Source organism: Helianthus annuus, chromosome 14 (genome assembly GCF_002127325.2).
Source record: "Helianthus annuus cultivar XRQ/B chromosome 14, HanXRQr2.0-SUNRISE, whole genome shotgun sequence".
Lineage (NCBI taxonomy): Eukaryota > Viridiplantae > Streptophyta > Magnoliopsida > Asterales > Asteraceae > Helianthus > Helianthus annuus.
Genome location: NC_035446.2, coordinates 132,613,747 through 132,636,772, shown reverse-complemented (window position 1 = coordinate 132,636,772; position 23,026 = coordinate 132,613,747). Strand labels below are relative to the sequence as shown.

Here is a 23,026-nt window from a genome sequence, read left to right as displayed (position 1 = left end):
TAAGATACAAGTGAGTTATGTTGCATAACATAGCCGTTGGCAACGATGTAGTTTGGTTTCATTTATGCATCAATCTGGTTTTGGTTTAAAGGGTCTAAAAAACGTTACTAGCAATTTGGCTCACGGTTTGATGGAAAACCCATCAAAATCTGACTGTGACACCTTAATTCTAATCTAAATTCCTACCTAACTTATTCTATCTAATATTTAATCCTAATTATTATAATTCATCCGATATCTTTTCCTTCTGGCGTTGTTATTTATCAAGGTTTTGACTCCTTATTTTCTTCAAAATTCCTTTTTTGTTTTGTTTGAGAAAGACAGCCCAGGCCTCCATGACGAACACATTAGGTTTTGCCGTTTTGGAAATGAGTTATGAGTGTAGGCCAGGCCCAGGCCCAAATTCACTCCTTTGAACACCATTGTCTGACCAGGCCCAGGCCCAAATTCACTCTCTATGTTGTGTGAGCCAATCATGTGTCTTGTCTTTGTCTTTAGATGAGAGTAGCTAAATAACTAGAAATTAAATGGATTTTTTTTTATCTTTTATCATGGAACAACTTAGGGCTGTTCATTTTTATCTGAAACCCGAAACATGACCCGAAGTTGAAGCCACCCGAACCCGAATTAGAGAATACCTGAAAAACCCGAACCCGAATAACCCAAACCTGACCAACCCGAACCTTAAATGGGTTGGTTATCAGGTCACTTTTTCCCAGCCAAAAACTCGAATAACCCGAACCTAAAAATCCGAAATCCGAAAAAACCCGTGAACATTTAATGTGTTTTTTTGGTAGATGTGCTTTGGTTTAGAGTTTTTGGTATTCAAAACATTATGTTTTAGGACATTTGAACATTATCATATCATATTGTCAAATACTGTTTTAATGCTGATGATATTTTTTAAGTAGAATGATGAATTTCAATTATATTTTGCGAAAAATACATTTTTTTAATATCATCTAAACCCGAAAACCGAACAACCCGACCTGAACTAGCCTGAACCTGGCCAACCCTAGCTTTAAATGGTTCGGTTATAGATCACTTTTTCCTAGCCAAAAACCTGAACAACCCGAACTGAAAATCCCGAAACCCGAGAAAAAAACCGAATAAAACCCGCTAGTGTAGGAAGCGGTTGCGAGTCATAGTAAAAATAAAGAAGAAGAAATCAACTGCTTATTGAAATATTATTTGTAATCAACTAGTTACTAGTGTAGCTCATAAAGTATTTGTAAAATGATAACCTTAATAATATATGCTTTATTAGAAACCTATAATGAGTTTGTTGATTTAAAATCACTTCCTATTAAGATTACTGCCCATCATTTACATTTACAATTGCCATCAAATTCGTCCACAGCCTTAACCCACTCCCTATTAAATGGTTCCAACTAGAGAGAGTCTCGCACCAGAGAGGACAGGAGGAAAGGTTGTGTAGGGCACAACTTACCGGAGTAAGGGTGTTGCAAGGTGGATAGGTGACGATGCTAGTAATGGAGTTGGTGTGTTGTGTGCCATTGCACGAGGGGAGAGAGAAAAGGGAACATTTACCTGTGTGTAAGGAGAGGAGTTTGGTGCAACCGTGGGAATTTATGGGTGTGGAAGGGAGTACAATGGTGGTCTTGACGTTTAGTGTGAGGCCGCACTGATGGTGTGTGTGAAGGGGCGAGAGAGAAGCGTGGAGAGGAGAAAAAGTATGAGATGCAACAAGTATGAGAGTTGAGTTTAGGCTCGTAATAGTCTTGTTTAGGCTCGTAAGCCTAGCCGAGTTTGGTATGTAAAACTCAGACTCATGCCCGTTTGTTAACAAGCCTATTATTAAGCTCAGACTTGTTTAAGTTCGGCTTAATGCAAGCTTTTAATAAACTTGTCTTGAATAACTCACAAAGAGCTTGGATTGTTTTAACTCCTAATTAAAACAAGTAAAATTGATTAAGTAAACTATTTAGCATCAATGTTCTTAGAAGGTGTGTACATACCACATGGTGTACTGTAATCTAGCTGAAAAAGATCAATGCTAATCTATGCTTAAAATTCAAAACTCTTGATTCACCAGTTGATTCACCCACCCTTAAAATTTATATACCCGGAGCTACCTCCGACACCACTTCATCGGCACTAACCGCCATAAAACATATTCCAGAGTTTCTAGTGAAGTCCATTTTGATCAGCACTTGTTTCAACTCGAATCAAATTATTATCTTTTAAACACTATCCGCTTTGACCCATGGTCGTTTGACTCGTTACTCAACCCGCCTGATTTGCAAGGCTTCAATATAAAACGCGAGTTTTATATGATATTTTTGTCCTATAATATCTTATTTAATGCCAACCTTTTGAATTTATAAAGAAAGATAAAATAAAATATGTGCCTGATTTGCATGTCCCCAGTGATAAATGAATGGTCAATGTGGTTCCAAATAACTGAATAAGTACAACATTGGTTTGTAACTAGTAAAACATAAATGCAACAACACATAAGAAGCCCACATGATCCATTTTTGGACTCTCTTTTTGTCTCCATCTTGGTCACTTCTTTTTAAGCCAACCACTTCCACTACAATTCCCAAAATAATGAAACTCGTACCAAATTTTTATTTTAAAAACAAAAACACTCAAAAAGTGTTGCAACCAAAAGTTTTAAAAAAACCAGTAACAATTGTGATTTATTTATAGATTGAGTTAAAAATGTTATTTAATTTTCACATTATATATAACACCATTTTGTAAGCCTTTAATAATATTTTTTGCACTATGCTGACTTAGTTAAAACCCTACTTCAGTTGGCTGGCTTCATGCAATAAACAGATCAACACAACTGTAATGACCAAACAAATCAAACCAGGAGGAATCACTGCTAAATTACCGAAAACCGAATCCTACTATGTACAAATTACTTAAAAAACATAGCAAATCGAAGACGAAAAACAAACTGAACCAAGATTCGGAAAATAAAAACTAACCCAACAAATTTATTTTCAGATGCTTAAAAGATCACGGAGCTGGTTTTGTTCGGTAGAGTTGTTCAAAGCAACGATGGGGGACTCCATGGTGGTCACCGTCGGTGATGGTGATCTCAAAACAGGTGGATCTGTACCCACACTGGCGGCAGCACCTGAATCTCCTCCTTGTCTGCTAACAGGAGCCTTGGGAACCTCTGTTAAGATTTGAACAACTTCCCTCATCGTTGGGCGTTCCACCGCTTGTTCTTCAACGCAAAGCATTGCTACATAGAAAACGTGCATCACCTCATGAACGGGCGAGGTTGGGAGTCTTGGATCCACTATCTTCATAACGTGTTCTTTGTTGCCGCCGGTCATCTTTCTCACCCATTGCACAATGTCGACACCGTCTCCGAACTCTCCCACTGGTTTCCTGCCGGTCACTAGTTCTAACAGGACCACACCAAAACTGTACACGTCACTCTTCTCGTCAACCTTTAGTGTGTATGCGTATTCTGTAACCAAAAAAATACATTCTTGATCAGTATAAAAACAAACCCATTTAAAAAAAAATATAAACTTTAGTATGTATGAATATTTTATAACCAAAAAGATACATTCTTGATCAGTATAAAAACAAACCCATGTAAAAAATATAAACTTTCGTATGTACGAATATTTTATAACCAAAAAGATACATTCTTGATCAGTATAAAAACAAACCCATGTAAAAAAATATAAACTTTAGTATGCATGAATATTTTATAACCAAAAAAATACATTCTTGATCAGTATAAAAACAAACCCATGTAAAAAAAATATAAACTTTAGTATGTATGAATATTTTATAACCAAAAAGATACATTCTTGATCAGTATAAAAACAAACCCATGTAAAAAAATATAAACTTTCGTATGTATGAATATCTTATAACCAAAAAGATACATTTTTGATCAGTATAAAAACAAACCCATGTCAACAAATATATACTTTAGCATGTATGAATATTCATACAATTATACAAACCCATGTTAAAAACACAAACTTTAGTATGCATGGATATTTTAAACCCAAAAAGATAAGTATTTGATACATATAAAAACAAACCAAAGTCAAAAAAACATAAAGTTTAGTGTGTGTGCACATTCTGCAACCAAAAAGAACATTTTTTTACCAATCTAAATATAAACCCAGGTCAAGGCATAAACTTTAAAGTGTATGCATAATCTGCAACAGAAAAGATGCATCTTTTTATCATTCTAAAAACAAACCCAGGTCAAAAAGCAAAGACTTTTAGAGTGTATGCATATACTGCAACCAAAAAGAAAGTTCTTTATGTCAATTTAAAAACAAACCCAGGTTAAAAAAAAAAAAAAAAAAAACATAAATTTTGGTGTGTATGCATATCCTGCAACCAAAAAGATACTTTTTTTTTGTCAATTTAAACACAAACCCATGTCAGTAAAAACATAAACTTGTTGATACCTGGTGCAATGTACCCATAAGAACCAGCAATGGCGGACATGCATTCCGAGGTACCGGAATCCTGCAAGAACTTAGCAAGACCGAAATCCGCCACATGGGCTTCGAAATTAGAATCCAAAAGGATATTGTTGGATTTCACATCGCGGTGGAGGATCAACGGTGAACAATCATGGTGGAGATAGCAAAGTCCTTTTGCGGATTCAACGGCAATCTTGTATCTTGTATCCCAATACAAATGACCACCTTTTTTCCCATGAAGCATTTCTCCTAAGCTTCCATTAGGCATGTACTCGTAAACCAGTAGATTTGTCTCGTGATTCGAACAGAATCCTAATAATCTTACAATGTATCGGTGTCTTATCCTCCCGAGAGTCTGGATTTCAGCATTGAACCCGTGATCGTGGGCTGAACCCCGGCTCATAACTGGTAATCTCTTGACGGCTACAAGCTCATTGTTTGGCATTACCCCTTTGTAAACGATCCCAGCACCCCCTTTACCGATAATGTTATCTTCTTTCAAACTATCAAGCACATTATCACAAGTAAAGTCTAATCTTTGAAAAGCCGTAAGCTTCCATGCTCGAGCTTCACTAGCTCGTTTTAACGATCGAGCTTTTATGATCGCTGCAACAGCGAACGCAATGGAGGCGACAAGCAGTCCGATAACAAGCAAAAGCTTTATGGAAGGAGAAAGTGACCCTTTCGAATGTGGTTGATGGGTGCCATTAGCAACCCCGTCTTTACACGGTCCTAAATACGGCCCACAAAGCTCCGGGTTCCCCAAAAACGAAGTGTAATTGAAGTAACTAAACTGACCCGTGCCCGGAACCAAGCCCGAAAGATCATTATACGAAAAGTCAACAGATGTCAAGCTCTGCATCGATGCTATCGACGCCGGAATCCTACCAACCAAACGATTACGCGACACATTCAAATAATTAAGAATGTGCATGTCTGTGATTTCAGTAGGAACCTCACCCGAAAGCTGGTTCCGGCTGAGATCCACATACGTCAACAGCTGACACTTGCTAATCTCTGGCGTAATCTTACCAGAAAAATTATTGCTACTGAAATCAATCTTTGACAGTTGCTGCAGCCTCCCTATCTCATCCGGAATCGGCCCAGTAAACCCATTACCATCAAGCAAAAGCTTCTGCAAACCAGTAAAGTTACTAATACTAGCCGGCAACGGTCCAGTAAGCCTGTTATTCGACAAACTCAACTGACCAAGACTAACCGAACCTGACTTGGTCACAGGAAACTCGCCATTCAAAAGATTATCTTGCAGCTCAACCTGTGACAACCTAGGCAAACTCAACAACCCTTTCGGAATCGACCCGTTAAGATAATTCTCCCCCATCCTAACCCGACTCAACGACCGACACTCCCCTAGAGCCTCCGGAATCGGCCCAAACAAAAAGTTCCCCAATGTAATCAAAGTCTCAAGCTGATTCCCAACACACAAACCCTCAGGAAGTGATCCAGTCAACTTATTTGTACTCAAATCAAGAATCCGCAACTTCCCATTCTTCCCCAAACCTTCCGGTATACTTCCGGTAAAATTATTCTCCCACAACTGTAACACTTCCAACACCGGCAACTCAGCAATAAACTCCGGTATCGAACCATGCAATTTATTTCTAAACAAGTTCATTAAAGTAACATTCAACAAATCCCCAAACGACTCCGGTATCTCACCGGAAAACATATTATTAGAAAGATCCATAGATTTCAAACTTATTAGGGCTCCAAGCTCTTTTGGTAACAACCCAGTAAGCCCATTAACTTGTAGAAAAAGAGTATCTAACTTTTGAAGCTTACCGATTTCCGCCGGAACTTCTCCGGTGAGCCCACAGTTCGCCGCATCGAACCGAACAAGTTGTGATAAGTTACCGATTTCCGGCGGTATACCGCCGGAGTAAACATTATAGTACCCGAGGTAAAGATATTTCAAGTTTGTTAAGTTTCCGATCTCCGGCGGGATACTTCCGGTGAGCTCGTTACCGGAAACTGCTAAATATTCCAACACCGGAAATTTCCCGTACTCCACCGGAATAATCCCGGAGAAATAATTCCCACCCAGATGAAGATGAACAAGATTTGACATTTCCGATACGCCGGAGGGTAAATCTCCGGTGAGGTTATTATTATACAGGTCAAGAACTTGAAGATTTTTTAGGGAAATAAGTTGTGGCGGGAAAGTGTCACTGAAGATGTTGTTGGAGAGATTGAGAACACGGAGATTTGTTAGGTTTCCGATCTCCGGCGGGATGGGTCCGGCGAGGTTGTTGTCGGCGAGGGTGAGGTTAACAAGGTTTGTTAAGTTTCCGATGGCCGGGGAAAGAGTTCCGGTGAGGTTAAAACCGGAAATGTCTAGGGAGATCACGTGCCGGTTTAAGTCACACGTGACGCCGGACCATGTGCAGTGAGTGGTGGAGAGGTGGTTCCATGAGGAGAGGGTGGATTGTGGGTCGGAGGTAATGGCGGTTTTTATGTTCAGGAGGGTTTTGTATTCCGGTGAACCGGTGGCTGGACCGGCGGTGGAGGAAAAGGGTAGGAGTGTTATCATGGGGAGTAGGAGTAGGAGGAGGTGAAAAAAAGGCATTTTTGGGTGGTTTGAAGAATTGTAGAAGTTGGGTTAAAGAAGGTGTTTTGTTGACGAGTGTAATGTAATGGGGAAGAAGGGTGGGGGGTGATGGGTAAAAGGGGATTATAGGGTAGTGTTGGAGGATGAGTAATGTACAAGTGTTGTAACAAAATGTACATGTTGTTCATGCATTGTTATTTTGGATTGGGTTGTTTTTTGGTTTTTGAAATTGTTTTGTCTTTTTTCCTTTTCAAATTTGAAATTTTATTACTTCTTGTTGTGAAAAAAGTACAAGAGTGAGGGGTGTGTGTATTTTGTGAAAAACATTTCGTAACCTTTTATGTCATGTCCAATGCAAATCACGCGTAGACAACGTAGACGTTTAAGTTTGCAGCGTGTTTGTTTTTTGAAAGTGATTTCATTAAAAAACCTTTTCCTCACACAGTCCTAGTCTCACATCTTCAAGGCTCTTTTATACTTCTTCCTCTCTGCTCTTTCAAAACACATCTCAAAAACCCTAGCATCCATCTTCTCTAGCCGACACCTCCATCTTCTCTAGCCGACACCTCCACCTTCACCTCCTCTGCCACCCCCACATCTCCGTCGACCCCACCTCCGTCGCTGCTTCTCTGCCTCCGTCGACTTCCACCTTCGTCTGTTTCCGGCTGTTTTTTTTTCTAACGTCGACCTCCACCTCCTCCCAGCCGACACCACACAATTTGAAGAAAGCGATAACTGATTAGTGGATGAGTTGATCTGATGCGCAAACTGAATCTAGTTCAGTTCATATGCAAACTGGATTGTTGCAAAATGATATGAATGATGTTAGGGGTGTTCAAAAATATCTGTATCCGAAAATCCGATCCGAAATATCCGATATCCGAATATCCAAAGTATCCGAAAAATATCTGAAATATCCGGTTCCGAATATCAAAAATAATAAAAAATAAAAAATTAAATAAAAATTGGATATTCTGATATCCGAAATTTCAGATACGGATTCGGATAGTGAAATCTGGTATCCAAAAATTTCGAATATCCGAGATTCGGATATCAGATATCCGGTTTTGAACAACCCTAAATGATGTGCTGCAAATGTTTGATTTCGGTGAGTTGTTGTTTATAGGCTTATTGTTAGGATCATAATCTTGTTAAGTGACTTGTTTGGTTCATTTTTGTGATTTGAATTCTTGGGACTTTTTGTTAAATTATATGTTAGTCAGATTACTCTAAGATTTGAAGAAATGGATAAATGATTAGTGGACGAGTGGATCTGATTTGCAAATTGAATCCAGTTCAGTTTATGTGTCTTTTGAGAAGAGACCAGGGTTAAATTCTTGCAGAAGTTAAAAAACAAACAGTCTTCTTCTTGCAGACTGCAGAGGTTTGGCTCACCTCTTCAGCTACATATGTCTGTATATGTGGTCCGCAGACTGCAGACGTTTTACCTCTGAAAAACAAACACTACCTGAGTAAAGATGTGCCTCTGGGTATTTAGGTATATGAATATGTTGTAGTAAAATTATTATTTATAAACTAGTAATTTTGATGTGGGTTAACACTTAATGATAAAACCATTATACTCTTTTATTTTAGAAAAGGAGTCTGTAAACTAGATTATGATATGTTAAAAACTTTAAAACTTATTAGAAATACATGAATGGTCACTCGAACTAATTTTGATATACAAAGTACTTAAAATTGTTTAAACATAGGTACTTATAAAATAATTTTAAAATCGTTTGTTACCTCTTGAATTGGTAAATATTATTAAGCATGGTTACTTTTTTTATAAGATAAAAAGAAATTGACCTTTTATACTAATTACCCTTGTGTGTTAATATGAGAGATAGTAAATTGAAAAGGTAAAATTTTACAACAAATAGATTTATAATACTTTTTATTGTTTCTATATTTCTATATATCTTCTCATTCATCTAATAAAGAGAGGTTATAGAATTGTGATATCTTGAGGGTTGAGGGTGAGATAGGTTTAGGACCATTAGGTCATGGGTTCGATTTTTTTAAGGAGATTTTTTTTTTTAAATTTACTGAGTTTTCTCCGGACTTGGTATATATGCATTATAGTCTAGTGGAGATTAATATGATCGGGTGATTCTGCTATAGACACAATAATACTTCACTAATCTAAAGTTATCGTTCAAAAAATAAAGGGTGGTGATTTAAATTCAAATCTTTCAAAAATACTTAAAGATTATACCTTTTTTTCTGAAACACTTGAAAATGTGCATTTTTAACGAAAGTAAAGTATTTATTTTTGGAAAAAAGCAAGAAAATTGTTGAACTCAAGAATCGGTGGCCCTTTTTCTGGGTAATTCTTTTCGAAAGGAGCAATGGTGGGGTTAAACAAGGTTTTCTTGTATTCCTCTTTTTATGACAACTTTTTTCATTCATTTTAGAAATTATATTTGATTGAGAACAAATCAATATGTTTTTATCTTTAAAAAAATTCAGTTTTTTTATTAATTGAGAACAAATCAATATGTTTATATTATTAAAAGAATTAAGTTCTTTTTAAATAATTTAGTATTTAATTCTTAGATTATGGATTCGTATTCCTTGTTTTTAATTTTATATAAATTATTTGTTATTTTAACCCGATTTGTTAATTTTATATAAAAATTCAGTTTTGCCTCCGAGGTATCCTTGGTGCTCTTATATCGATGGGAGATAATGAAGACGTAGGGGAATGGAATGATGTGCCGGATAGGCGGAAATATAGGAACCATAGCAAGTCAGTTGATAATAATATGGGGGGAGGTGTCACCAAATTCTTCATATCAAACCTCCCAATTGGGTGTAGGTCGTGGGATGTGGCCGATTTCTGAGAAACTTTGGGGAGATTGCCGGTATGTACATTGCTAGGAAGACGGACAAGAAAGGAAACAGATTTGGTTTTAACAGATTTAAGAACGTGAAAGATGTGAAACAACTAGAAAAGAATCTGGATGGTACTAAGATGGGAGGAAGTAAACTGAAGGTGAATGTTGCTCGTTTTGCCAATGAAAATGCCAATTTCTTGGAGTCTGACGAGAAGGTTCAGGTAAACGTTGCCCGCCCGACTGGGAAGAAAAGCTTTGTCAAGAGCAAAGGAGATAACAACAAATTTCGTGTGGAGGGAGTTTCCTAAAGAGACATGGTGGCACCAAGAGCAGTACCCGATTCGGATAGCGCTGATCGTCTGAAGACTAATAATCAAGAAAGAGTTATCAAGGTTCATGACGAGACAAGTGCTTTTTTTGCTTTCCAAGAAAAGGCAGTGGTTGGGAGAACTAGGGATATCAAATCGTTGTCGGCTTTGAATGTTATGTTAAGGTCGTCTAGATTCTCAAAGGCTAAGGTTTATTATGTTGGTGGGTTACACGTCTTGATTGTCTTCCCGGAGGATTACGAGGCTACGGAGTTCATTAGTAACCATAGTTTGTGGAGTGATTGGTTCTCTTTCCTGGACATGTGGGAAGGACAATCATTGCCTTACGAGAGAATAGCGTGGATCAAATTCGATGGGGTCCCGGTGCATTTGGCAGAAATAAGGTCTTCGATGAGCTGGCGGAATTCTACGGGAAGGTTGTTCATGCCTCGCAGTTATCTCCAGAAGTGAGAGATCTCTCGGTAAATCGTGTCGGAGTTCTGGTGGAGCATGGGAAGCTTATCTCAGACACTGCTATTCTTAGTTGGAAAGGCAAAAGATACAAGGTCTGGATCTCGGAAGAACAAAGTGATTGGGTGCCGGAATGTTTGGTGGAAGTGGTTCGACCGAAGTCGGTGTCCGGGGTGGAAGGTGATGCTCAGATTCCGGTGGTAGAGGGAAAGGATATGAAAAGTCAGGTTCAATGTTGGTGCATGTTTGTGACAACAGCTTAGATTTGGTCTTTGGATATCTTGTAATTAGTTAAACGATAAACGGTTAGCGGGTTTAGCTTTGTATTAGTGAGATTATAGAGTTTGGGCTAAACTAAACCCATTTGGGTCAAGGGGAAACGAATTGGGCTATGCCCATGTAGGAAACCCTAGCCCAAATAGTAAACCTTGTGTTATATAAACAAGGTTAGGCTTTAGGGTTTAGGTAAATCAGTTAATCAGCCAAAACAGTTGTTAGAGAGAATTTCGTGAGAGCTTAGTGTCTTGGACGAAAATTGTGAGGGTTAGGGTTTAGATTGATTGTAATACGAAAGTTTGATAATCAATAGAAACCCGGTTGAAAGTGATTTGTTGTTTCTACACGTTTTCTGCTAATTCTGATCAAGAGGATTCCGCACTCTTGATTGGAAAGACGATTCTGTGAAGATCCATAACATCAAGGGGACCTACAATTGGTATCAGAGCATTAGGCTCTTGATTGCTCGGTTCAGAATTGTTTGCTGCAGAAACAGGGAGTGATTTCGTTTTTTTTGTTAAATCTGAAAATTAGGGTTTATAAATTTTCGAAATTTTTGTGTTGGTTGATAAAATTTTCAAAATTTTTGGCTATTTTGATCTTTTGATTTGTTTGTTTGCTGATTTGCAGGTTCTCAGGATAGTTTCTGATTGACTGTTTGAAGGATTTTGGCTGAAGAGGCTTGAAGATTCGAAGATTGTTCTTCGTGTTCTTCACGTTCTTCGTTCTGTTTCTTATTGTTTTTCGAAAATTATTGATATTTTTGCTGTTTTGATTCTGCAGGAAAGTGTTAGGAGAATCAAGGAAATAATCAGAATTTCGAAAAGATTAACTTTCCAAAATTTGCAGACCAGCGAATTTAACATACCGACGAATTTGATCAATTTCGCTGACTGACCAGCGAAATTAATACACCAGCGATTTTGTGACTGAATATCTTGGTGATCGGCGAAATAAAATCCAAAGGCGACTTTGGTAACCGCGTAAATTTTCCACAGCGAAATTAACACGGTTTCGGCGACTTTACCAGTTGTCGTATTCGCCAAAATTACCAGCAAATTTAATCTGCGAAAATAACCAGCGAACCTTTTCAGCGAATTAAGCAGCGAAATAGATCAGCAAAATTAACCTCGTTGACCAGCGAATTTATGTTACCAGCGAATTAAGCAGCATAACCAGCGAAATTAACTGGATAACCAGCGAATTTACTAGAGAATTTAAGGGGTGGAATTTCAGTTGGCAAGCGTCGGGAAAATTTCAGTGTTTTGCAAATAGAAATTGATCCGTTGCTCGTTTGACAGAACCGTTTGCACCGTTGAACTTGTGTGATTTTCTGGAAAATCCCGAAATCGGTTTTTGACATTATATATCGTTGGATTCGTCTTTTCGAGACGATTCTAAAGGTGTAATTTGGTAACCACTGTTTTCGGAAATATTTTGTACGGTTTTATCAGTCTGCAACGTTTAAAATGTCGAACATGACCAACTTGAATGCTCCTAAGATGATGAAGGTGGAGAATTATCTTACATGGAAGGACAACTTCAAATCCTTCATTAAATCTCAGGATGCACGAATGTGGATATGTATTGAAGATGGGTACATAAACCCAGTACATGATTTTGAGGGCAGACGACGTAGAACAGACTACGTGAACATGAATGAGGCTGATAAGAAAGTGTATGAAGCTGAAAAGAGAGCTTTAGCTGCAATAAAGTCATCCTTACCTGATAACATCAAGCATACCTTCACAAAGTACACAAATTCAAAGGATATGTGGGATGCATTACAAAAGCGATATCAGGGAAATGAGAGTGCCACTCAGGCATTCATGGCAGAGATAATGCCAGTAGATGTGGCTGAAACTACTGTGAGTGATGCTGAATCTGAAGTGGAAAATGCTGAATCAAAAGTGGATGCTGAAATAGAGAATGAGAGTGAAGCTGAACAGGTTAGTGATGATCAAACTACAGAAGTTCATGAGAAAGAGGTACAATTTAATTCTATGTGTTTGAGGTGTCGTGAACTACAGGGTGAGGTTGACAGGTTGTCAACTCAAAATCAAAGTCTGGTGAGCGAGATGTCTAGCATAAAAGAGTCAAATTTTTTTGCTAAAAGAAATGAATCTCTATACTTGAAGAAGATAAAAGGTTATGAAAGTGAAATCGAAGCTTTAACATGCAAATTAAACGAAAAACTTCAAGTAATAGACTTAGCTCACGAAATGATGGCTGAGAAAACAAAAGAGAATTCTGAAAAATGCAAAGAGTTGTCAGATGCACAACTCAAAATTATTGAACTTGAACAGAAATTAAGTCAATTCAGAGATTCGTCTTTTGTTATGAAACACATGATGGGTGGATTAAAGAAAAGTAATGACAAGACCACTGTGGGCTTCCAGGGCTTTAATGAAGTCCCACCTCCTCTTAGTCATGACTATTCTTTCCTCCCTGATGAAAATGAGCTAGCAGCCTATATGTCAACTGCACTAAGTAGTTTCGGATCAACATCAAGTCAAGGTGAAGGGTCTGAGAGTGGTGATGCCAGGAAGAACAATAACAGGGAATCTTTGAAAAAGAAATATTCACCTCCAAAGGGCAAAAATCAAACTTTTGTTAAAAAGATTAATTTTGTTCAAGGAAGTGATATGAAAAATGAAACTGCTGTTATTGAAAAAGAATCAAATGTAGAGTTTGTTAAAAATAAGAACAAAGAAAAATCTGAAATTAAGCAAACTGAACAAAATTCTTCAAAGGCATCATCACCATCTGATAAGGGATCTACCTCAGAGACTCCTACTAAGAAGTCTTTGAAAAGGAGATCGTGCTTCAGGTGTCACACCAAGGGACATGTAGCTAGCTGCTGTCCTAACAAAAATGGTGAAGCAAAAATGAGTGACAAACAGAGAGGGAAATTACCAGAAAAGAGTGGTGATAGTGAGGAGAAAGGTTCAAATTCTCCAAAGAAGTCTGCTCCCAAGCAACCAGAGCATGTTGCTGTTGGTGTAGATAAGGCTGAAAAAGGAACTCCACAAGTTCCACGTTTTCAAAGAAATCAACCTAGATTTCAGCCTAGATCTCCACCAGGCAGATATCAGAGACCTAGAAGCAGTTCACCTAGAATGAACAATTTTAATGGAAATACAAGTAATTTCAGGAGTCAAGGTCAATATCAAAATCGATACCAAAATAATGGTGGTCGAAATTTTTATAACAATGGCTTTAGAAATTATAACAATCAAGCTTCTTGGAATAACAATTCAAGGTTTCAAAATCAAAATTTCCAAAGGTCAAATTGTCCAAATGTATATAGGAACCCTCAGGACCACAGACCTAGTGGAAATCAAAACCCATTTCCATCAACAGGTCTGAGATCCAAGACTCCAGTTAGGAGTAACGGATATTGGATGGATGTTCCAGTGGTTGGTGAATTTGGACGACCCAAGACCATTAAGGCTTGGGTCCCCCAATCTAACTAATTTATTAAGTTAGTGTGTGCAGGAGCTGCTAAGGAGGATTATCAACTGATGTTGATAGTGGCTGCTCTAGGCACATGAAGGGGGATGTGAGATTGGTGATTTATATATTTTAAATGATTTAATTTGAAGTTCAAAGTGCTGAGTCGACACAGAGGATAACCTGGCAGATCTTTATACTAAAGCATTTGACAGGGCTCGCTTTGAACATTTAGTCGAACTCAATGGGATGAGGAATCCTGAATAACTGGTTTTTCATAAGAATTTTTGTAAATAGTTTACTGCTTTTCATAAAAAATCAAAAACATAAAAAAATTGAAAAATCAAAAACATAAAAAAATAGAAAATCAAAAATGAGGTATCACTGTGTGAAAAAGAAGAAATGATAGTACATCAGCAAGTTAGACTGTCACACTGAACTTGAAATTAAATTGCTTAAGTGTGATAGCAGCTTCATCATATGATGTACCAGTAGGCAAAAAGCATGAAATAATCAACTTACCAATGTGATATAAACTTAAATGAACTGAATATGAGTGGGGAACACATCAGTGGTGTATGGTTTAATGACCTTAATTCTTGCGTTGATAGATTGCCAAAATCTGAAGTTTTGGGTCTTTATACTGTTGTTTCAACTAGGGATATCTTGGTTGTCTGTCTGTTTAGAACTAAAATTGTACATGACCCCAGGAAAGATAGTCACTTGGAATTAGCTCATTTCTATTTGAATGTCTGTATATTTCCCGATACACACAATTTTGATCTGATTCTGAAATCTTCTCTGAAAAAAGTCGTGTACCTCCTCTGCTGCATCCAGATATATGCTGACCTGGAGGTGCTAGGCAACGACAGCTTCTGCTGCATCCAGATACATGCTGACCTAGTTGTACGTTGTCGCGCTATAGATCTAATACACCCGAAAGAGGCCCTCAAGTGCCCAAAAGAAACCCAAGAAACCTATATCAAACTAAGAAAAACTCATTTGATCTGTATATTATACCATCTCTACTAAAGATCTATTCTGTTCTCTTCTCAACCTATTCCCAGTTAAGATTTCAGAAATCTGGATTGGACTTGTGAAATATGTGGTAGGGAAGATACTTACATGATAGAGTGTGCTGTTTACATTTCCAGGATTTGATTAGTATTTATTTGGGTGTTCATAGTTAAGCAATTAAAACATGATAAAACAGATTATATGCAGATCTAGATACAGTCAGGATATCTTAAAGGATGACTTCAGTATACTCACCTACTATGATGAATCTTTGTGCATAACTTGATCGTGGGGGTATATCCTGAAGTGGGACACACTAATATATCAGTAATTAAAATTACCTTAACGTATCATACGGTAATGGTACTTGAAATGTTCATGCATTTTGTTTAAGTGGACAAACATACTGGTAATCGTCTTGGACTGCTTTTCATAAAAATTAATCAAAGAATAATCTAATTGTGTGAAATAGTTTGATTGTGCTGATATGATCTTCTTACCAGTGATTCTCACAAAAATAGAGTGTTTATTGCTTTTGTTATTTACTTGCTTTCAGAAAATATAAAAATCCAAAAATAGTGTCTTTTTCTGTTTAAAATTCTTAACGTACGGAAAACTGTTATTCGTGGAGGAATTGTTACCGATAGGGGGAGACGGTGTTAGAAAGTGAGTTCAAAATTTTAAAACCAGGCAGGTTCTTCAGTGTTGGACAAAAAGTTTTGCGTGTTGGTGATAAGTTGAAAAAGCTTAATCTGTGATACAGTTTAACTATCTCTTGAAAAATAATAATTTATTTAACCTTGTTGAAAAATTCTTATGGTTTCTCGAGATGTTTGTTTTATAGTATACAGATTGAAGAGGTTTGTTGCTGAGAAGTTGCTGTGTAGTGTGAAGATGAGAGTTTGATTGGATGCATGGTAGAACCTCCTTTCTATATTGCAGACAAAGATTGAAGAGTTTGAAGATTGCTGTGCAAATGCTAAACTGGAGTTTACTCAAACGCTAACGTGTTGAAGATTTGGTGATTGGATGCATCAGCTTAGGGGGAGTCTGTTGCTGACAGAAGCCGTTGAAGCTGAAGCTATCCAAAGACCAAAGACAGTGCAAGACTGCATGAAGATTGCAAGAAGACCGAAGACAAAGTTTTGACTCAAGACAAAGTTTTCATGAAGCTATTGTCAAGGGGGAGTTTTTTGGTGCATGTTTGTGAAAACAGCTTAGATTTGGTCTTTGGATATCTTGTAATTAGTTAAACGATAAACGGTTAGCGGGTTTAGCTTTGTATTAGTGAGATTATAGAGTTTGGGCTAAACTAAACCCATTTGGGTCAAGGGGAAACGAATTGGGCTATGCCCATGTAGGAAACCCTAGCCCAAATAGTAAACCTTGTGTTATATAAACAAGGTTAGGCTTTAGGGTTTAGGTAAATCAGTTAATCAGCCAACACAGTTGTTAGAGAGAATTTCGTGAGAGCTTAGTGTCTTGGACGAAAATTGTGAGGGTTAGGGTTTAGATTGATTGTAATACGAAAGTTTGATAATCAATAGAAACCCGGTTGAAAGTGATTTGCTGTTTCTACACGTTTTCTGCTAATTCTGATCAAGAGGATTCCGCACTCTTGATTGGAAAGACGATTCTGTGAAGATCCATAACATCAAGGGGACCTACGACGAACGTCCACGCAGGTGCATGGGGAAGAGGAATTGAATATGAACATTAATGATGAAGGGGGCGGTTGGTTAATAGAATGTTCCATTCCCAACAGTTCAATGATGACTCTGAAAAGGTGGGCCCTCGTTGCAGCCTCAGGTGAAGAGAAAAAAGCCTTTCAACTTATTGAAAGACAAACATAAACACGTGCCCAAACCTTTAAGCCCAATTAGCCTGGAGAGGCCCAATAAACCTCGAGATCTGATAGGGGCCATACTTTTGATTATTTTTGCTTTCAGGCCCAATCTGAGTTGATCCCTAATTCCTTTTTGGGTGGTAATAACGAAGACACAACACAGGAAGGTAATCACATTATTGACCTTAATGTGGAAGCAAATAACAAGATCGATGATGGTGAGTGCTCATCTAGGGAAACGTTGGTGGAAGACTCGCTGGAAAAAAACACAATGTAACGAGGTGGAGATTGACGAGCTCGAGGAAACGATTCGTATCGGAAACTTGGTTGGTGTGAATCTTACAGAACATGGTAAGATGATCCAGGAGACTTTGGGTACAAAAGGCATCAATGTGATGAGTAAATGAATTTCCTCTTTATAAACGCTAGAGGGATTGGGGGTCGGTTAAGGAAGGATGGATTAAGGGTTTGAAACAAAAAAATAAGGTTGATTTTCTTTTGATCCAAGAAACGAAGCTTTCGGATCTCTCAAAGTTAAATGTGATGAATTTTTGGGGGAATCAAGATGATGGTGTCGAAGGTGTAGAGGCGACAGGTTTATCTGGGGGTCTGATGTGTATTTGGGACAAAAGGGATATTCGAGGTTTCCGATCATGTTAAGAATAGGAATTTACTTTTGGTAAGTGGGACTATTAAAGGATCTCAACTGAAGATCAACATTATCAATGTTTATGCTCCACAAAAAACGGCGGATAAACTGTGCTTGTGGAATAAGATTAGAGAAGTGATGAATGTGGGGATTTTAATGCGGCCCGAAGTCAAGACGAGCGTAAAAATTCCAGTTTAAAAAATGTTTGTGCCAGGAATTTTAACGACTTTATTTTTGAAGGGGACCTTACGGAATACGAATTAAAGGGTAGAAAATTCACGTGTATAAGGGATAATGGAAGGAAGATGAGTAAGATTGACCGGTTTTTGGTGTGTCGGAATTTTTTTAACTACTGGTCGGACGCTTGTTTAAGGTGTATGTCGTTCTCTGATTTTGACATTGTCCACTTTTACTTACGGTTAATAGGAAGAATTTTGGAGCCAAACCGTTCAGAGTTTATAACTCTTGGATGGGGATTAGCGGGTTCCGAGAGGCGGTGGAAAATGCTGTGAACTTTCAGGTGGAAGGTAATTGTCAAGATGATATTAAATTGATGAAAAAATTCCACAAGATAAGAGATGCTATTAAGGAATGGAGATTAGAAGTCTCAAAAAAGGAGGAGGAGGAGGTGGTTGTCAAAGCGAAAGAAGAGTTAGAAGATTTAGAGAATATTATGGAGGATAGGGACCTAAATGAAGTAGAGGAATGGGAGTTCGTGGAAAACAAAAATGTGCTGATGAATTTCGAATTGAATAAGTGTAAGGATATGAAACAGAAATCAAGGATTAAGTGGGCGCTTGAAGGTGAAAATACTAAATTTTTCCACTCCCATGTCAATATTAGGCGGGCTTCAAATCAGATTCCGGGTCTCACTTTAAACGGTTGTTGGGTCACGAAGCCAAATGTTATTAAAAAGGAACTTATGCGATTCTTTAGAGATCGGTTTAAGGAGAGTTATCATCTTAGACCTAAGCTGGTGTGTAACGACATCAGGAGGTTAAACCAGGCGGAAAGGAACTCTCTTACTGTTTCGTTCTCTTCGGAGGAGATCATAGAAGCGGTTGATGGTTGCGGGGATGATAAAAGCCCAGGGCCGGATGGTCTAAATATGAAGTTCATTAAGATGTTTGGGATCTCTTCAATAAAGATTTCAAAGATGCGTTGGACGAATTTTGTAATAGTGGAAAAATTAATGTTGGGTGCGGTAGTTCTTTCATAACTTTGGTTCCTAAAACTAAGGACCCTACCGGGCTTAATGGCTATCGGCCGATTAATCTTATCGGTATTATTAGTAAGGTGGTATCAAAAGTTCTTACTAATCGGCTCAAGAAGGTGATTGATTCTGTTGTCTCCGAAGCACAATCGGCGTTTATAAAAGGGAATTACATATCGGATGGTCCTCTTCTAATTAATGAAATTACTAACTGGGGAAAAAAGAACAAGAAGAAAGCTTTCTATCTAAAGATCGATTTTGAGAAAGCGTATGACAACGTCAATTGGAATTTCCTTTTATCTTCTATGAGTCAAATGGGTTTCTCAGACAGGTGGTGTTTGTGGATAAAAGGTATTTTGGAGTCGGCCAGGTCTTCAGTGTTGGTCAACGGAGCCCCCACTTTTGAATTTCAATGCCATAAAGGGTTACGGCAAGGAGACCCCATTTCTCCTTTCCTTTTCTTGTTGGTGATGGAAACACTTTCTTATATGATTGATAAAGCTGGAAATGCAAACGTTTTCTCAGGTATTCAAATCCCGAACGGTCCGCGTGTTTCCCATCTCTTATACGCGGACGGCGCCAGGATTCTTGGGGAATGGTCGGAAGCTAATATAAAGACGGTGGTCCGTATTCTCCGAGTGTTTAATATTTGTTTGGGGCTTAAGATTAATATTGATAAGTCTAATATTTATGCTATTAGGGTCCAACCGAATGAAGTTTCTAACATCGCGGAGATTGTGGGGTGTCAAGAGGGGAGCTTTCCGTTTAAATATCTCGGTTTATTGGTAGGAGCTAATATGAACAGAGTATCGAACTGGAAACCTATTTATGACATCTTCGATGCTCGGTTGGCTAAATGGAAGGCGAGCCTTTTATCTACCGGCGGAAGGATCACTCTTATCAAGGCTGTGTTGGAAAGTCTACCCAACTATTTTTTCTCACTATATAGAGCCCCAGTTAAAGTTATTAAGGATCTGGAAGCTAAGATGAGGAACTTTCTTTGGGGTGGAGACGGCCACATTAAGAAATTACATTGGGTGGCATGGGAAAGAGTTTGTTTGCCGGTTAAGTGTGGATATTTAGGGTTGAGTAATTTAAAAAATATTAACATGGCGCTCCTGGCCAAGTGGGGATGGAGGTTTATTACAAACAAGAACAAGTTATGGAGCAAAGTCATTGTTGCCCTACACGTTAATAGAAATAGAGGGGAGTTCATTCCAGCCAAGAAAGCGCTTAGAGGAGTGTGGTATAACATTGTGTAGGTGCTGAATAAGCCGGTAGTTAACGGGGAGCCATTAAAGTTGAGGTTCAAAGCTCGGGTGGGAGATGGTGAAAGAACATATTTTTGGCTTGATAATTGGTTAGGAAATAAGCCTCTTTTTGAGGCCTTTCCTAATCTGTTTAAGCTCGAGGGGTCTAAAAACTGTAAAGTTAGTTCATGCTTCGGTATCGGTCCGGTTGGTAGTCGGTTCAAGTGGAGATGGAAGAGGCCGCTTGTAACAACCCGCACCTTTGTGCGTTGTTACTACTCGATACACTCGTTACGCCTAGCACCGGAGATTCGGATCATAATGTAACTATATCAGTTTTATCGCTAAATCGAAGTATAATCGAATGATTACGCATATTCTATCATTAGTACAAACCTATTTTTGCATAACACTCACGATGATGTCGAGTAAAGGCCTAATCTACCCTTCTCGATAAGCGTGAGGTGTCAAAACGTAAGTAATCAACGCTAACAAGGACTATCGGGAGAGTGCTATGACTCCAGCCGTCATGACGATGATAGCAATACGAGTAAGTAGTGCCCCGGTAATCATTGTGGCACATCACATCGAAGAACGCACTCGAAGGCACGCGTAACTCGATCACCGCACTGAATATTGGATACATAAATACGTATATACGGCCCATTTGTGACTAATTATAATAAATAATTAATTAATTATATAAATATATGAAAATATGGCTTAAACCGTCGAAATCGCACCAAAAACGGGATCGAAAGGCTTCCGAACGGACCAGTCCAATCGATCAGACCAGTCCAATTGATCAGACCAGCCCAATCAAATGGGCCAGTCCGATCGAACGGACCAGTCTGCTCGATCGACCAGTCTGCTCGATCGACTAGGCTGCTCGATCGGCTAGGCTGCTCGATCGACTAGGCTGCTCGATCGACTAGGCTGCTCGATCGGCTAGGCTGCTCGATCGACTAGCCTGCTCGATCGACTAGGCTGCTCGATCGACTAGGCTGCTCGATCGAACGGGCCAGCCGATCCAACTGCAGTTTTGCCTTCCTTTCCCCTTCCTTGCCTATAAATACCCCTCCATTCACTCCCAAACACTTGTGTTGCTGCTCCTAACCGACCAAGACGTTCCAGCCCTCAAATCTCTCGATTTCTTCCGATTCTTGTAAGTTTTCAACCCGAATCTTGTACTTTCTTGATCCAAATGCAATCCTTCATCTTTCTATCTTTCAAATCTCAATTTTTAACCGTGAAATCAACGGATTTGGGGTGTTCTAAGGTGATGTCACCATAAAGTTCTTCAAAGGTGATGTCATCCCATGAAGAACAACTCAGATTCGGATGATTTACATACGATTCTTCATGAATCTCAACCAAATCAATGTTTTTCTAATCAAAAGGCCACGGATTTGGGATGTTCGGATAGATTTCATCACAAAGTTCTTATGAACTTCAAGTGTTGACCTCATATCATCAAGAACAACTCAGATCCAGGGCATTTCCTAAGTAAAATCAAGGTTTTTACATCAGATCTAGTGATAAAATGATCGATTTCGAGTTAAACACGGAAAAACCGACAAAAACGACCAGTTCCGACGAACGGGGTGATTCCCGGCCGATGAAACAGGTTGGAATTGAAGGGATTTCAGTTGCTTAACACCTCATCGTAACGACTCGACCCAAAACGCCGAAAAACGCTCGAAAAATCATCGAAAACAGCCGAACAGGATGGCCAATCGAGTGGCCCAATCGATCGAACTGACCAGTCGATCGAGTGGCCCAATCGATCGAACAGACCAGTCGATCGAGTGGCCCAATCGATCGAACAGACCAGTCGATCGAGTGGCCCATTCGATCGAACAGGCCAATCGATCGAGTGGCCCATTCGATCGATCAGGCCCATTCGATCGATCAGGCCCATTCGATCGATCAGGCCCATTCGATCGATCAGGCCCAACCGATCGACCAGGCCCACTCGATCGAGTGGCCTGTTCGACTGGGCCAGCCCAATTTCATCATTTTACCCGATTTTAACCCAATTTTGCCCGATTTCACGCAAATCGATACCGTTGAACGCATAGTAATCTATCACTCACATAAATTGTCTGAAATCAGGACATTCTCCGGCACCGATTCCGCAAACCTAACCGAATACGCGCTGTGAGTATACTTGACCCCTTTTATCGAATTTTGGGTGTAACATACGTTCCATAAAAACCAAACTTATCAAACGAATGATTTAATTGGACTATTTATCACTTGCGAATAACTGTTTGCATAGATATACGTGATGCTAGTACATGTATGCTAGGACTTATACTCGTGACGTCCCACCAAGACTAGTATAGTACTATTTCGCCCGACGGGGTCTAGTTATGCCATCAAGAGTCGAGCATCGAGGACTTAGCTGGTAGTATCAGTTTTGTGAGTATATATGTCGTGTATTACGTTTATGCATGTGGAAATTCGCAGCACTTTTATTCTATCACACTATCATATATCAAACCTGTATACTCGCCAATACTTTTGTATTGACAAAGTTTTAACGTATGTTGCAGGTTTAGCCGAAGTTTACATCAAATCAAGCTAGGAAGTCTAGAAACTCATCTAAATTATAGGTTGTCGGATTTGAATTGTTCGAGAGAACAAGAAATCTGTGATAACTTATGTGATTGTATTGTTTGTT

General features: G+C 38.7%; 1 protein-coding gene across 1 annotated transcript; it reads right to left on the bottom strand.

Moving 5' to 3' along the window:
• Positions 1-2,836: 2,836 nt before the first annotated feature.
• Positions 2,837-7,122, bottom strand: LOC110903816 (leucine-rich repeat receptor-like serine/threonine-protein kinase BAM1). The gene is made up of 2 exons (XM_022149604.2): positions 4,428-7,122; positions 2,837-3,457 (listed from the first exon to the last, which is right to left on the bottom strand). Exons 1-2 carry the CDS (start codon positions 7,030-7,032, stop codon positions 2,979-2,981), a joined length of 3,084 nt encoding a protein of 1,027 aa, XP_022005296.1. The 5' UTR covers positions 7,033-7,122; the 3' UTR covers positions 2,837-2,978.
• Between the last annotated feature and the right edge of the window lie 15,904 nt (positions 7,123-23,026).